The 16,270-nt window shown below is 53.4% G+C and overlaps 2 protein-coding genes and 1 long non-coding RNA gene across 6 annotated transcripts in view; 1 reads left to right on the forward strand and 2 right to left on the reverse strand.

Annotated features, from left to right (window-relative positions):
• The window catches only part of GIPC1 (GIPC PDZ domain containing family member 1), an 11,728-nt gene extending 10,381 nt beyond the window's left edge, over nucleotides 1-1,347 (reverse strand). Inside the window, exon 1 of one of the 2 annotated variants that reach the window (XM_040450162.1) lies at nucleotides 1,248-1,347. The gene's annotated coding sequence lies outside the window, so the exon portion shown is untranslated. Of the gene's footprint in view, nucleotides 1-90; nucleotides 194-1,247 lie in introns of those variants that run through there. The other variant, XM_040450161.1, reaches the window with a different exon arrangement.
• On the forward strand, nucleotides 308-5,250 carry LOC121014107 (uncharacterized). The gene is made up of 3 exons (XR_005783038.1): nucleotides 308-586; nucleotides 1,177-1,355; nucleotides 4,498-5,250. It is a non-coding gene; the product is annotated as an uncharacterized LOC121014107 (long non-coding RNA).
• Nucleotides 5,251-12,531: 7,281 nt separating this feature from the next.
• DNAJB1 (DnaJ heat shock protein family (Hsp40) member B1) lies at nucleotides 12,532-16,260 on the reverse strand. Of its 3 annotated transcripts, none has more exons than XM_040450157.1 (3): nucleotides 15,966-16,260; nucleotides 14,185-14,765; nucleotides 12,532-13,946 (listed from the first exon to the last, which is right to left on the reverse strand). In XM_040450157.1, the coding sequence occupies exons 1-3, from the start codon at nucleotides 16,174-16,176 to the stop codon at nucleotides 13,716-13,718; spliced, it is 1,023 nt and encodes a 340-aa protein (XP_040306091.1). In that variant the 5' UTR covers nucleotides 16,177-16,260; the 3' UTR covers nucleotides 12,532-13,715. The 3 variants fall into 3 exon arrangements, with proteins under 3 accessions (XP_040306091.1, XP_040306093.1, XP_040306092.1); XM_040450159.1 differs by lacking the exon at nucleotides 15,966-16,260 and adding an exon at nucleotides 15,750-15,903; XM_040450158.1 differs by lacking the exon at nucleotides 15,966-16,260 and adding an exon at nucleotides 15,467-15,666.
• Nucleotides 16,261-16,270: the final 10 nt, after the last annotated feature.

Below are 16,270 nucleotides of genomic sequence, written 5' to 3' on the forward strand. Positions count from 1 at the left end.
AAAAAAAAAAAAAAAAAAAAAAAAAAAAAAAAAAAAAAAAAGCGCGGATTGGCCACGACAGTCCCACCCCCCCCTCTCATCCCCACACACCCACGCCCCACACCCAGCCACCCTGCGCGCGCCCCGCCCGGCCCGCCGCTAACTCCGGGCCGGGCCTCTCCCGCAGCCGCGGCCAGGGGGGCGGGGCCGGCGCCCGCGCCCCGCCAATCAGAAGCGGCCGTCCGACGCTCGTGGCCAATCCGCGCCGTGCCGCCCCGCCCCGGGTGGTTTCGACGGAAACATTCCAAAGGGATCCCTCCGCCTCGCCCGGCTCTTCCCGACCCACTCCCCCCGCGCCGCGGCGCAGTGGACCTTCCCACCCCGCCTAAGCCACGGCAGGCTGTACCACCGTAGGGCGCGGAGGGGGGACCTGAGGCTGGGCCCCTGCCAGTCGCGGGGAAGGAAGGAGACGAGCAGCCAATGGGAAGCTGGGGCCCCTGGACCACGTGCTGGTGGCTGAGTGTCGGTCTGGGGTGTCCTGGGTGGTAAGGGGCGGGAGGGACTGGGGGCTGGTCATCAGGTGGCCGAGGCTGAGTTTCGCCAAGAGGTAAACTCCCCACGTCCGGAAAAGCTGACCCTTTAGGAGACCCGGGAGGGGGCCCAGGGCAGCCCCCGATCCCCTCCTCCTCCCGGTCTGCCCCCGACCCGGCCCGGCCATCCTCGGAGCGGATAAAAGGGAGGCATTCATTCCAGGCCGGCGAGCGGGCGGAGGATCGAGATGAATAGGGAGGGTCCCGAGTGTCCCTGCTTCCTGGGATGGACAATGGACAAGGGCATTCATTCATTCATTCATTCACTCGTCAAATATTTAATGTGCTGCTGCTCCGTGCCAGGCTCTGGCCTACAGACACACCAACGGGGAAGCTGAGTGTGCTTCTGGTAGACGTAACAGCGCATGCAGAAGGCCTGGAGGCCGGACAGAGAGATACAGCACATTTCAGGACAGTGCCGTATCCTAGGAGCTGGCAAAACCGGGGGAAATGGTGTAATGGAAGGGAAGACAAGGGGGAGATAGACTGTCTGCTTGTTGGTTAGGCCAGCGGATGTTTACTGAGCACGTAATAGGTGCTAGACTATAAGGGGTACCCAACCAGCCCAAGCCATTTCTCTTTCATGAGGCTGTCTCCTCCATCTCAGTGCTCCCCACCCACGCCCGGGTCCTGAGACTGGCACAGAGCAGGGTGACAGCACACATGTGTGAATCTCACCGTCGCCAGGTTTGGCTTGTAACCGAGAGGTCTCAGGCAGGAGGAGGTCCAAGAAACACAGACAGGAACGCACCTCATGCAGACCAGGACGCTGAGTTCCCAGGACAGGTGAGATTTCCTTGTTCTACTTCAAAGCCGGGGCCGCTGGGGCAGTTGGGGCTGGGCCAGGGGCTTGCTGTGTGTTCTGGGAATTGTAGTTCTTGGAGGCCCCTAACGGCTGCGACTCTGCTCAAGCTTCATTAAATAACTGGGTCTCTGCAGTCCCCAGGGTGAGTTGTTGCACATCCCAGCCCCGCCAGGGCCTACCGAGGGGAGAAGAGGAAGAGGAGAGTGGGGCCTGGGCTTAGCCGCTGACGGCTTCGAACGAGGCCGGCCCCACCCAGCTGGCAAACGCTGCCACTGCCGTGGCAACAGGCACAGCTATTGTCCTTCGCTTCCTGTTCTGCTGACCTCTGCCATCCCCACTGAGTGATTGGTTGCTGTGGCTGGGCCAGTGTCCTCTGTGGGACTGCACCCACTGCCCTGCTTGTGCCTGGCATCTGAGCTGCCTCCCACACACCTGAAGAGGACAGTATGTGGGGCCACGGGGACAGCAGAGTCCTGAGCAGATTCCACCTGGATCCACCTGTTGACTGATGAGGCGCCCAGGGAGGGGTGTGGGGGTTGTCCAAGGGCGCAGAGGTGGCCACCTCTTTACCCAGTGTTACAGCTCAAGAGGCTGGGGGGCCCAGCTGCTGAGGAGCTTAGACCTGAGCGCTACCTCTGCCCCTTTGGGGGGAGGAAAAAGTCTGGAGTGCCAGCTAAAATGTGCCGAAGGAAAGATTGAGTGAGAAAATCCCCATTTTGCAGCCAGTAGAGGAATAATTAATTCAGGCTAGGCTCCTCAGTGGGGGAGTAGATATTCACACAGTCTCAAAGGACCAGCCCACAAATTACTTGTTAATTACAGTGGGAAAAAGATACCTCAGAAAATTCACCATGGAGAAAGTTGGCAGTCACCACTTTAACCAAATGATCAAAATTAACATCATCAGGGATGGGACAGGCTGACCTCACATGCATCTTGCTGTGATGTACTGAGAAGGACACCTGCAAAGTACTTGGTCCTGTCCAAAGTCCTTAACCTGAGTCTAATCATAAGGACACAACCAGATACTTTCCGATTAAGGGGCATTCTGCCGACAAACAAACAAACAAACAAACAAACAAAAAAAACCCAAACCAAAAAACAAAAACCAAAAGTGCCTGGACTCTTCAAACAGATCTATGTCATGAAAGGGAAAATCAATCTATTCATCCAATGAATGAAGGAGTGAATGAATGAAATGCCGGGAAACTGTTCTAGACTGAAGGAAACAAAGAGATGACAGCCAAAATCAATGTATGATCCTTGATTGGATCCTTGATAAAAATTTCAAAAAGAAAAGGATGAAACAGCTACGAAAGATATTCTGGGGATAATCGAGCATATTTGAATGTGGGTGGATCTTAGATAATATCATATCCAGGTTAAGTTTCCTCAGTGTGGGCATTGCACCGCGGTTGGATAAGAGAATGTTCTTATTTGTGGGAGAAACACACTGAATTCTTTAGTGGTATATTTGCGATGGTTGCGACTGCCAAATAGCTCAGAAGAAAACCATAGGTGTATATATATTATATACAACATCATAATATGGTATACATTAGTATTAATATAGAGGAGGGGAGGAGAGAGAGTGTGAGCAAATGTGGCAAAATAGTAACAATTGTCGCTGAAGCCAGGAGAGTAAGTAAGCATATAGATATTATTTTACTGTTCTTGTGAGTTTTCTTTTTTTTTCCATACATTTTTTTATTCTCTATTTTTTAAAAAAATTTTTTTTAACATTTATTTATTTTTGAGACAGAGAGAGACAGAGCATGAACAGGGGAAGGGCAGAGAGAGAGGGAGACACAGAATCGGAAACAGGCTCCAGGCTCTGAGCCGTCAGCCCAGAGCCCGACGCGGGGCTCGAACTCACGGACCGCGAGATCGTGACCTGAGCCAAAGTCGGACACTTAATCGACCAAGCCACCCAGGCGCCCTTATTCTCTATTTTTGAGAGAGAGAGAGACGGTGAGACAGAGCTCAAGTGGGGAAGGAACAGAGAGAGAGGGAGGCACAGAATTCGAAGCAAGATCCAGGCTCTGAGCTGTCAGCACAGAACTCGACGTAGGGCTCAAAGTCATGAACCGCGAGATCATGACCTGAGCCGAAGTCGGACGCTTAACCGACTGAGCCACCCAGGCGCCCTAAGTTTTCTTTTTTTTTTTAATGTTTGTTTTTGAGAGACAGAGAGAGAGAGAGAGAGAGCGCAAGTGGAGAGGGGCGGAGAGAGAGGGAGACACAGAATCTGAAGCAGGCTCCAGGCTCTCAGCTGTCAGCATAGAGCCCCACGTGGGGCTCAAACTCACGGACCATGAGATCATGACCTGAGCAAAGTCGGGCGTTTAACCTACTGAGCCACCAGGCGCCCCAAGTTTTCTTTTTTTTAATGTTTATTTATTTTTGAGAGAGAGAGTGAGTGGGGGAGGGGCAGAGAGAGAGAAAGAGAGAGAGGATCTGAAGCAGACTCCAGGCTCTGAGCTGTCAGCACAGAGCCTGATGCAGGGCTTGAACTCACGAGCCACGAGATCATGACCCAAGCCAAAATCGGTCCCTCAACCGACTGAGCCATCCAGGGGCCTCTCTTTTATTTTTTTTAAGTTTATTTACTTATTTTGAGAGAGAGCAAAAGAGCGAGCAGGAGCAGGGGAGGGGCAGAAAGAAAGAAAGGGAGAGAGAGAGAGGATCCCAAGCAGGCTCCGCACTGTCAGCGCAGAACCTGACTCAGGGCTTGAGCTCACGAACCTCGAGATCGTGACCTGAGCTGAAACCAAACATCAGATGCTAACCAACTGAGTCACCCAGGTGCCCCTTCTTGTGAGTTTTCTATACCTTTGGAAATTTCAAAATAAACATTAGGGAAAAATACCCCCCAATTCCCTCCCATCTCTGGTGCAACACTGCCATGGGCCTATGTGTACCTTTCTGTTTGTATGTTTCCTTGAAAATGTGCCTTGTTTTATGTGAGTATTCTATTACATTTGGCTTCTTACTTTCCTTTTCCAGTTAGCACTGTATTGCTTGCTTGCTTGTTTGCTTGTCTTGCAGTAGGACTTCAGTATCCATCCGTGTTGTCAATCTCTTGCGTCTGTTTTCTTCTGATTTCTACTTGATGTTCCACAGATGCATCCCTCACGTCTTACGACTCTGTCCCCTGGGGATGGACATCAGGCAGCCTCCAGCTCCCAGCCACTGCAGCCTTGGACATGTCCCTTCAGAGACCTGTGTGGAAATCTCCCTAGGAGAGAGACCTGGTTGCAGAGATGCTGGATCACAGGGCACAGTCCGTTGCTGTGTGGCGTCCTGGACTAGCTGTCCCCAGCCACACCTTCTGTCAGTGCAGAGGGTCCCATGTACCCACATCTCCACCAGCTGTTAGCTTTATCCAGCTTCTGATTTTTACCACTCTGACTCGATGTCAAGTGACGTCACCATTGCTATCTTTCACATTTCTCTGATTTCAGGTCACTTTGAGCATCTCCTCATTTGCTTGATCGCCTTCAGTTTCTCCTCTTTTGTAAATTGCCTGTTCATATTCTTTGCCCTGTTTGCACTTGGGTTGCTGTCTTTTACTCGTTGATTTGCATGTGCTCCTCATAGAATCGAGCTGTGCCCTGTCCCATCCGATCTGTCCTACACGAAATCTCTGCTCTCCACATGTAGGTATGAGCACTTGAAATACGGCAAATACAAATTGCGATGTGCCATAAGTGTAAAATACACACCAGATTTCGGAAACTTAGTACAAAGAAAAGATGTAAAAAGATGTAAAAGATGTAAAATATCTCATTAACTCATTTTTATTCTGTCTACGTTATAATAATAATAATAATGTGGATGTATTGGGCTGCATAAAATGTACTAAAATTACTTTCACCTATTTGTTTCTTACTATTTAAAAATTTTTTTTTAATGTTTATTTATTTTTGAGAGAGAGAGAGAGAGAGAGAGAGAGAGAGAGAGACAGCAGGAGCCTGGGAGGGGCATAGATAGGGAGACACAGAATCCGAAGCAGGCTCCAGGCTTGGAGCTGTCAGCACGGAGCCCGACACGGGGCTTGAGCTCACAAACTGTGAGATTGTGACTGGAGCCGAAGTCGCACGCTTCACCTACTGAGCCACCCAGGTGCTCCTGAGCCGTGTAACTCTCTTAACAGCCCTGTGAGGTACGTGCAGTATGAGGCATTGCGAGCATATTCTCCCATTCTGCCATGTGATGATTCGTGTCACCATTATATCCTTTCTTGGAAGAAAATTCTCAGCTGCAATACAACAGGACTTACCCGCTTGTGGTTTCCACCCATGATGTTTCATTAAAGGGGCTCTTCTCTTAAGTCACAAAGTCATTCTTCTGTATTTTCTTCTATTCGTTCTATGGTTTTGCTTTGCTTTTGCTTCTATTCGTTCTATGTCTTTTATTCCATCTCTCGTCCACCTCAGGTTGTGGGGTAGGATACAGTCTTTTTTCTCCATCACCTCTACTGGTTGCCGGCTGTGTGGCCCTGGGCAAGCCCCTTCGCCCTGTGTGCCTCAGTCTCCTCCTCTCTAAAATGGGAATAATAATAGGACCCACCTCCTAAAGCTGTTATGATTACGTCAGAATAAAATGAGCTCTTCTGTGTCAAGTGCCTACAGTCGTGTTGGGCAGATAGTAAATGCTCAATGAACACCAGCTGCTATTACTAAACGGTGTTGTGGTCACAGAGATGACCTCAGTATGTCATGATAGAAACATGATAAAAATAGACACCTTTATTAAGCTCTTACTATGTGCCAGGGTCTGTGCTGCCTGCTTTTCATGAATAATCCCACTGGATATCACCCCTATTCTACAGAGGAGGAGGCTGAGGCTCAGAGAGGGGCAGCCACTAGCTCAAAGTTGAACAGTGACTCATAGGTGTGGTGTTTTCAACCCCAAGATACCCCTCTGGGTGGGTGGGGCCTGCTCTGAGCCATGGGGGACAGGGAGGACCAAGGAGGGACAATGTCCTGGCCACAGTGATCTTGGGAGTTTGATGGCCTGTGCTTGGGGTCCCCCTATCAGCCTGGCAGGAGTGGTCTCAGCGGGACGGGCCTGGAGGGGAAGCAAAGGAGGTGGCCCTTCCCAGGCTGGGTTCTCTGGCCCCAGGTCTCTCAGACTCTGCTCCAGCAGCTGCCTTTTGCTGCTGGATTCTAGGATGTCATGATAAAACCCTGAAGCAGCACTGTTTTCTGGAGGGCCAATGGGCAGCTCTCTTTTTGAAATGCATCGCTGGTGATTTCCCACCACCGCCTTGGCCCCTTGCCTCGTCCAGCCCCCCAAGCAGCTGACTTGTGGCATCTCTCCCAGCTCCGTCCTCTCTCCATTCCCGGACCTACAACCCCAACAGCGGCCAGAGGGCGCCTGAGAGCTCGTAAGTCAGGTCCTGTCCCCTCCTCCGCTGAGGCCCCCCCCCCCCCCCCAAAAAGGCCATCTGCCCACAAAACACCCTTTGCTGAAGTAGCCCATCTGGAGTCAGGCCCAGTCATACTGATGTCCACCAATACCTTCCCAAGGAAAGCTGGGCCCCCACTGAGACAAAACACCCAGGGCCTCAGCCGGGACTTCCAGCAAAGGCAAACCAGGCCCTGTCCCTCCTGACTCAGACTCTTTCAACAGGCTTCTCTTCTGCCTCAGGCTTGTAGGCCTGCCTCAGCAGGGCTCTGGCACCCGGCCTGTCTCACCCAGGCCAGGCCCCGCCCTACCCTGTCCTACCCTCTCTGTTCCAGGCACCCGAGGGCCTCACTCCTCAGCCCAGCCTTTGTCAGCTCACACCCCTTGCGTGCCTAAGAGACTCAAGGGGTGGGGGCTTCGGCTCCCATGGCCCATCCTCGAGCTCTGACAGACTCCTGTCCCCTGGCCTGTTCCCCCAGGGCCAGGCCTCTTCCCTCCAAGCCCTACGGTCATGGGCAGTGCCTTGCCCAGTGTAGTGGGCTGAATGGTGGCCTCCCAAAGATACGTCCGTGTCTCTGAAACTGTCAATGTGACCCAATTTGGAATAAGGAAGGGTCTTTGCAGAGGTAATTAAGTTAAGGATCTTGAGATGAGATCAGCCTGGATTAGGGCGGGCCCCTGAATCCAACAAGCGTCCTTATAAGAGACAGAAGAGAGGACCCAGAGACAGGCAGGGGGAGGAGGGCCCTGGGAGGGGGAGGCAGGGACTGGGGCAGAGAGGCACAGGACGGATTCTTCCTCACAGCCTCCAGAAGGAACCAACCTTGCTCACACCTTGGTTTCGGACTTTTGGCCTCCTGTCCTGTGGAAGAATGAATTACCGTTGTTTCAAGCCACATAGCCTGTGGCACCTTGTTACGGCAGCCCCAGGAACCTAAAACTTCTGACTTGGTAAGGGTTCGGGAACGAACCCTCCCCCCCCCACCCCCCGCCGCTGGGTCTCTGAGTCTCCTAGGGCTTAGTGTTGACCTGCCACTTAGGAACTGTGCCTAATGACTAAGCCATGAATCACGAAGTGGGAAAAGGACCCCAGGAAAGAGGGGCTTTTCCTGGAGCCCAAGAGAACAGCCATTTCTACGAGGTGGGAGCTGGAGCAAGTGGGGCACGGGGGGGGGGGACCCTTCCCAGGGCTGGGTTGTCTTTCCTCTGCACACGCCCTAACATCAGTGGTCACAGGATAGATGTGGCCAGTCCTCTTGTCTGAATCAGTTTGTCACTCAATTACTCATTTGAGAAACGCTCAGAGGGCAGTTTCTGGGCCAGGCACTGCTGTGAGCACCGGCGATGGAAAGATTGTTAGGGCATGGTTTGTGACCTCCAGGAAACTAGGGTTGGCGGGGGGGCGGGGGTGGGTGGTGGCAGGGGCTTGAGGCTCTTTCCTGAGGTTGTCTCTCCTCCCTTCATGGGGGAAGATGTCTGACCGAATAATCGTAGTTTGAGAACTCAGAAATCAGACGCCCCACCTCCACCCCTCCTCGGGCAAGTGTGGGATCAGCAGACCAGGGGAGCATGCTCAGGTCGGTGCGAGAGAGCCTGATGAGCACATGTACTTTAAGAACTAGATTGTAATAGAAAACACAGATACTTCTTGTTCGCGCTGTGCTCTTTTCAGACAAAAGGTTGGTGCGTTGAAGTTTCGAGAGTCTGATGATCTGTCTCAGGGACTCGAAGTTATACAATCAAATGACACGCCCCACCCTCCACCCAAACAGAGGAAAATTAAGACAAAGCAAAAACCAAAATGCTTGCAAGTTCCTACCTCACTCAGGAAACGCTGAAGTCCTCCCAGTGGCCCCAGGTCCTGCCCCACTGCCTTGTCACCCCCTGCCCTCGCTTCCTCCCACTCACCCCTCACTTACTCTGCTCCAGCCTCACTGGGCTCCTGGCTGCCCCTTAAATATCTCAGACACACCCCTGCCTCAGGGCCTTTGCACAGGCTGCTCCCTCTGCCTGGAACACCCTTCCCTCCATATCCACCTGAAGAAGTGACCTCCTTCAAGTCTTTGCTCAAATATCACCTTCTCGAGGAGGCGTTCACTAACTGTTTTAAAATAAAATACCCCAAGGGGCACCGGGGTGGCTCAGTCGGTTGAGCGTCCGACTTCGGCTCAGGTCACCATCTCACAGCTCGTGAGTTCAAGCCCCACGTCTGGCTCTGTACTGACAGCTCGGAGACTGGAGCCTGCTTCGGATTCTGTGCCTCCCTCTCTCTGCCCCTAACCCACTTGCATTCTGTCTGTGTCTCTCTCAAAAATAAACATAAAAAAAAAGTTTTAAAAATACCCCAAACTCTCTACCCCATGTTTCATATTTTCATCACTCTCCCCATTATCTAGTACATTAGTTGTTTTATTTACTTATCCTTATCCCCCCCCCCCCCACGCCTCCCACTCAACTGTTAGCTCTGCCAAAGGCAGGAAGTTTTGCCGGGTTTGTTCACTGCTGTGTCCCCAGCATTAAGCACAGGGGCTGGGTCCACAGTAGGTGGTCAATAAATGTTGATGGAATGAACAATACTTACGACGTGTCAGGTGCTATGCTGTGTACCTCAATAATTAATAACTAATAAGAATAATATTTAAGGTGTGGGACATGGGGTGCCTGGCTGGTTCAGTCAGTAGAACATGGGACTCATGATCTCTGGGTCGTGAGTTCAAGCCCAATGTTGGGTGTAGAGCCTCCATAAAAAAAAGAAAAGAAGGGAAGAAAGAAAGAAAGAAAGAAAGAAGAAAGAAAAGAAAAAAGAAAGAAAGAAAATTGAAGAAAAAGACGACCCGGGACAGGCTTTCAACTAAGTGCTTTAGAAATATTTGCTCATGTTAATTGCACACTTGCTCTGTGCCAGGTCTGTGGCACAGAGACCTCAGGGGTTAACGGAGTTTTGGCCTGGGGGCAGTGAGAAGGGAGAGCTAGCTGGGATCTTCCTGTTTTACAAGGGAGGAAACTGAGGCTTTGAGAGGTTTTGCCATTTTCTCACGGGAATGCAGCGAGCAGAACTTGAACTCAGCACCCCCTTGAGTGTGCACAGAAGCCAAGTTCATAATTTCATGTGCTCTTCTTCCCTGCTGCATTAACTTACCCACTTTTCACTTGGAACGCTATGAAGTCTGTGCCTCGTTTGTGTCGTTCTTTTAAAGGAGGCCACTGAGACTCCGAGCGGTAAAGTCATGTGCCCAGGGATACACAACAGCAGAGTGACAGAGTTGGGATTCAAGGGGCGAGGGTGATGCTCTGCTCTGGAGCTTCGTGCTCTGCATCTCTCGAGTGAGCTGGTTGTCACATTGAGGTTGCAATGGGAGTGATCCTGCTTCAGGTACAGCTTCCTCAGGGTGCGCTGAATGTCTCAGGGGATCCCCTGGCAAGTGGGTTCCTGGAGCTCAGCTGAGAGCACTCACCCCCAAAGGCTTTTGGGGTTTCCAGCTGTGGAATAAGAAACCTTCACATAATAACTGGCACACAGTGCTTATTCTTTTTATTTTTAATATTTATTTTTTGAGAGAGCAGGGGAGGGGCAGAGAGAGGAGGATGGAGGATCCGAAGCAAGCTCCTCACCGACAGCAGCGAGCAAGCCCGATGTGGGGCTCGAACTCACGAATCGCGAGAGCATGACCTAAGCCAAAGTCTGACGCTCAAACGACTGAGCCACCCAGGCGTCCCTCATATGGTGCTTCTTCTATGCTGGGTCCTGGTGTGTGTGTGTGTGTGTGTGTATTATCTCCATATCCAGAAAACCCTTACGATCCTAGAAGAGGTACTGTTATTATGCCTGTTTTACAGTTGAAGAAATGGAGGCACAGAGAGGCTGAGTCACCTGACCAAGGTCACACAGCGAGCAAGTGGTTGTCCCGGACTTGAACCTGGAAGCAAGAACAATGGCTAGGGGAGGGGGAGGGGCCACCGAACACCGGTCTGGATCTTCACATCCAGCTAGGTAGTCCTGGCAGGATAAAGGCCCCCAAACAGGAATGAGGAAGCTCGCTATTTCCACCACACGTGAGGGGGGAAATGCAGAGTGCACAGTATATACCCTTTGTGTAAAAGGAAAAATTGATTTGTGCAGCGACTCAGGGAAGGTACCTGAGAAACTGGGGACATTCGTTGGGGCTGGACTCGAATAGCAGGGCGGAGGGGAGGATTTCCATTGTGTCCCCTCCAGAGTCTAGTACCGTGACTGATTACCTGGGCAAAAACAGACTGACATCTTAGAAATTATGCTTAAACAGCCTCTGGAGAGAACGCGCACACAAAACTCCACACGGACTGACACGGAAGTTCTGGAATGTGCTCAGAGTCCGCGTGGGAAAGAAGAAATCCCCTAAAGGGAAGCCAAGGAAGCGAGGGAGGAGTCTCTTGGGAGATACACCAAACCTCGGGACACACACACACACACACACACAGAGGCATGCGCCAGGCCCCCCATGGCAAAACAACGCAGTGTCAGAGGGGCCGGTTTTCTGTCCACCTGGGTCCTTTTTGTCCTTTTCACCACGAACACGTTCCTAAAGGATCCCACTGCCCCACCCACTGTGCTGGGTAGGTGATTTCTAGAAGTTCCCAGAACTGTGTGCACTTTGAGGTTTTGTGTGCTTTTGTGTCGGTAACTTTGACAGGAAGGTTGCAGGGACCTACCACCTAATGGTGACAGGGGCACAGGGATGGCACTCTGGGGGAGGGGTGGCCTACAACCCAAGGCCAGGGCCAATTCCGCAGGAAGGGTCATCTCGGTGCCTGAGGTAGCTCAGTAAACATCTGTGACAAGCTCCCTTATGGCTCTGACACTCAGGGTCGCCTCCCAACTGGGACGGCGTCCTCTGGGCTCACTGAGAGCCCCATCTTAGGTTTGGGGGGCAAGCCCTCTGATCTGTGCTGTCCAGCACTTGCCACTAGCTGTGTGTGGCTGCTGCCGAGCCCTGGAAATGTGACTGCAACAACGGAGAGGCTGAATATATTTTGTTGAATCTTAAAGCAGTCCCATTTAAAGACGACCTAAAACATTCCCATTGCTTGCAGAAACTTCTCTTGGACAGCCCGGCCCCCATTCGCTCCCAGTGGTCACCTTTCAGTCGGAAGGGAAAGCCACTCCTTGATTGATTTTAAACGCTGTTTTTAAGACGTCTCATAGCGAAGTAGCAATACCACGGTTTTAAGCCTCTGTAATTACTTACCGTGTAATAAAACCAGTTTTCTTAAAAAAAAAAAAAAAAGTTATAAAGCAAAAGCAACTTCAGCGGCCTGCGAATGAAGCCAGGGCAGGAAATGTGTCTTCTCCAGGAGGAGCTCAGCCCTGGGCTGGAATTCGGGTCTGGTTTGGCCAGGGCCTGCCTGCCACTCTGCCTGTTCCAGCAAGAAAGGAGTGCACGGGGATCACAGGGCAGGCCCTACAGTGCACCACCCCTTGGCCCCAGCAACCAGGCCCTGCCTGGAACATGGGAAAGTGAACTGCTTAACTCCAGCCCCAACCTTCACAAAACAGAGCTTCAAATCCATTGGGCTCTCTGGATGCCTGGATCGCGTCCATGTAGGTGGTGTGGACGGACGTTCTCCGCTCCCCACGTAGCCCTGGGAGACTTCGCTCCCTCTCGCAGGGGACTCCTGCCTCCCACCTGACTGCATCTGAGGGACGCCCGGCCACCGCCCCAGCCCCAGCCAGCAAAGCCCTCAAACAGAGTCGCAGGACTGCCCCCCTGAGGTTTAGCATCGGTCTTTAATGCTGTCGTGCTGCACATTGACAAGTCACACGCTTTGGTCTCGTGCTGGCAGTGGCAGCTTACAATGAGTCCCAATGTCTGAGCACCAGACTGGCCTGCAGGGAACAGACACTTTGTTCCCCCCCTGCCCCCCTCCCCGACTCCCAAGGTTCCTTTGGAGTTCCATCATGGCCCGATACAGAAAGCAGCAGTTGCCGGGGGCCGGTTTCCTGTGAGTGCACACCAACGTTACACGGAATTATAAAAACATATTTACAAACGTTCCACAGTGCTCCTGTAATCAGAAGCAAAGACCCTTTTATCAAAAGGGATTATAGCCAGGGCTGTGCAAAATCAAAAGGATCAGATCCTTTTGAAAGAGTCCAGAGTCCGTTAAACACAAAATTACCCGGATCGCCGGTAAGTCCCAGGTGTGCCTAAAGATTGCCTTACAGAAGAAAGAAAGAGTATGACCCTTAAGTGAGTGCACTTGGCCTCGGAGTCAGGGGTCGAGAAGGCCCCCAGCTCTGTCCAGGGCCCTAGGCCCTCCAGGGAGAAGCGTCTGTGCAGCTCATTCACACGAGGCCGGCGCCCTTGGTCCTGCTGGAACGAGAGGTATTGCTTGTGGGTGCTGGCCAGGCAGTTTTGCAAAAACAGTCTAGGTCAGTTCTCAATTTGAGATGGCGAAAGAGAAAATAGGGTTCTTCAGAGGAACAGCAAGACGTGGGAGACAAATACAGAATAAAACACGAACTGATCACACAACAAAAACTGAGGAGCGAACAGGGCCTGGGAACCGAGACGGCAGGCTGATACCAGCTAATGGCCACACAAGCAAAGGGCTACAGACGGATCAAGCCCAGCTGTGAGTCTGCCTCTCACCCACAGGCAGGGCCCGGAGGAGGGTGTGGGCCCATCCAAGGAAGGCTGCAGGACCCAGTGGGACAGACTGGAAGGCCTTTTCCTTCGGTCCCCATCACCTGCCGCCCTATCGCTCGAAAAACCACTTAAGTCTAGTGCACGACTTTGAAAGATTGTAATATATTCTCTGGAAAACATTCAGCAGTACGAAAGCCCTCCCTGGGCCCTCCCGCCCTCTCATGGGTCCACAACTGGTGGAACAGTCTGGAAATCCTTGAGCTCTGGAAAGGTCTCCGGTCAGTCCTTGGGAAACCCTGGTGACTATATCGGAAGAACCTGCTCCAGTACGGTTCTTGATGTCTGGGGGATCCTTTCAGGGAAGATCACTTCGAACTCAATAATGAGGTCCCCGCGTTTCTCGGGCGTTTTGGGGAGGGGGAGGCCTTCTCCAGGAACTTTTCGCCTCATGCCAGGCCTGATGACATCTTTGAACACGACGGGTATGGTCCTGCCGTCCAGAGTGGGTACGTTCACCGTGCAGCCACAGAGAGCCTTGGGAGAGCAAAGAGAGAACGTTAGATGGAAGGCAGCTTAGGGCGCTCGACTCCTGCGCGGACGCGGTTTGATGTAGGATAAGCGCCACCAGGTCCCTATTGCTAAAACCAGGTCCCTGGATCGGTCTTGCCCTGTCCCCTGAGTGCTCAGAAGTATCTGTCATGAAGTCAAACGGCTTCAAAAACCAACCGCCTGCCCCCCCCCCCCCCCCATAGCACCCTACTTAGCATCCTACCTCCCGAAGGCTGATCCTGGCTGGGTAAATGACGTCAGAGCCATCTCTCTTAAAGATATTGTGTGGCTTGTCCTTTAAAACAAAGACAATGTCAGCTGGAATGTTGTTGGAGGTCTGGTCGCCTTCCTTGGGGAAGGTGATTTTGGTCCCTTCTTTCCAGCCCCGCTTTACTTCGATGGTCAAGATCTTGTCTTCGTTGCGAATGCTCTTTCCATCGGGGTTCAGCCGCTTATGGGAGATTTTCATCTTCTTGGTACAGCCGCTATAGATCTCTTCAAGCGAGACCCTGAGGTCGTGTGTGACGGGGGGATCTTGCTTCTTTCGGGTGGGCTCTTGGGCAGGACGGGAGCGGACAAAGTTCAGGTTGGTGAAGCCACCCATGCCCATGGGTAAGCCAGAGAACGGGTCGTCAATGTCCATGCCTTCCTCCCCATTCCGCTGCCCAAAAAAGTTGTCAAAGGGATTGCGGCCACCGAAGAACTCAGCGAACATGGCATGAGGGTCTCCGTGGAACGTGTAGCTGAAAGAGGTACCGTTAGCACCACCGCTGCTCCCGCCACTGGGGCCACCACCCTTTAGGCCTGAAAGGCAAAGTCGGAAATCAGATGGTTGGCGGGGAGCCTCTCCCCCTAAGACCTTTCGCTAAGGGAAAAAAGCTTGGGAGCCATGGGGCGGAGGGGGGGGGGGCGGAAAAGTCTTTTGGCCTCCCTTCTCTGTCACAGAAGATCAAGGAAGAACCCTAAGCTTTCACCGCCCCTCCTCCAGGTACTTCAGGGTGCCAGGACAGTGGCAAGGGGCCCAAGCGCCCTCTCTGAGGGCCACCCAACTCCTGCCACTTCTTGACTGCCTATGCTCCCTGCGTGGAGGTGAAAACTTACAAAGAACCCACTAAGAGATCAGACGAAAAAGACATGATCCAGGGTCCACCTTCAGTAAGCGCTTCCTCTTAAAAAATACTTTAGGGCTGGTCAAGTGTGAAGTGCAGAAGTGAAAGCAAAACAATAAACACAGCTTTTCAAAATCTCACACCCTGACACCAATTGTCACCATCCTTACATAAGAAGCCACTTCATTTCTTAAGACCCAGCGCAGAAACCAGTCTGAGTCATCAACGGGCAACTGGACAACAAGAAAGCTTCCTCCTCCTGCCCGAAGAGGCCTACGCCGAGGAAGGAGGCCGGGCAGAGGCGGGCCCCGCCGCTCCCCGCACCTGGACTGCTCCGGCGCCCGCTGCCATCTACGTGCCTGGCACCAGGTTTGGTAAGCACTTTACAGGGATTACCTCACTCCGCCCTCACAGGGGCCCCGGAGCGAGGTCGGCGCTAATCGGCGCGCTCGTCGCAGGCTCCCGGCTCGCAGGTCGCGCCCGGCGCGCAGCCAGAGGCCCCGCCCTGCGCCCCTGGACGCCAGCGCCGGCCACCTCGGCCCAGGTGAGCCCCGGACCCCCGGGGCCCTAGCGCCACCGGCCCGGCTAAGGCTGTCCTCCTTGCCGCCCGCACCCGCACCCCCGGGGCCGCTCGGGGACGTGGGCGGAGGCGCCTAGGGAGGGGCAGCCCCAGACTTGCTAGAAGCTTCTGGGCAAGCACAGCGGCCAGGACTCCTCCTCCCATCGGGCGGCCGCCAATCCGAGGGCGGAGGCCCGCGTGGCCGGAGGGCGGGGGCTGCTCGCCCACCGGGACCCAGGCGTCCCCCAGGGACGCCGCAGCCTGGCCACCGAGCCTCGGTTTCCCCTTCAGTCAAACGGCGGGGGCGCGCCCCTAGCCGCGCGCGCACGCACGCACCTTCTTCCCCGTAGCGGTCGAAGATCTCGCGCTTGCGCGGGTCGCTGAGCACGTCGTAGGCCTCGGCGATCTCCTTGAACTTCTCCTCGGCGCCGGGCTCCTTGTTCTTGTCTGGGTGGTAGCGCAGCGCCTGGCGGCGGTAAGCCCGCTTGATTTCCTCGTCCGAAGCGCCGCGGGCCAGGCCCAGCGTCTGATAATAGTCCTTGCCCATAGCCCTCGCTTGCGACCCGCCGCCCAGCTATCGCCGTACCCCGGCTTCGCCGCCGCCCCGTCCCGGACTCTATATACCCGTCCGGCGGAAGCTT

The sequence above is a fragment of the Herpailurus yagouaroundi genome, unplaced genomic scaffold (assembly GCF_014898765.1).
Source record: "Herpailurus yagouaroundi ecotype Mexico unplaced genomic scaffold, PumYag 200, whole genome shotgun sequence".
Lineage (NCBI taxonomy): Eukaryota > Metazoa > Chordata > Mammalia > Carnivora > Felidae > Herpailurus > Herpailurus yagouaroundi.

What these genes read in the sequence shown, in the direction of transcription:
- DNAJB1 (XM_040450157.1), bottom strand. Translation starts at nt 16,176, where the DNA reads ATGGGCAAGGACTATTATCAGACGCTGGGCCTGGCCCGCGGCGCTTCG. An exon ending in CGACCGCTACGGGGAAGAAG is followed by an intron (nt 14,766 to 15,965) that starts GTGCGTGCGTGC and finishes TTTGCCTTTCAG; the next exon opens with GCCTAAAGGGTGGTGGCCCC. An exon ending in CCAGGATCAGCCTTCGGGAG is followed by an intron (nt 13,947 to 14,184) that starts GTAGGATGCTAA and finishes TGCTCTCCCAAG; the next exon opens with GCTCTCTGTGGCTGCACGGT.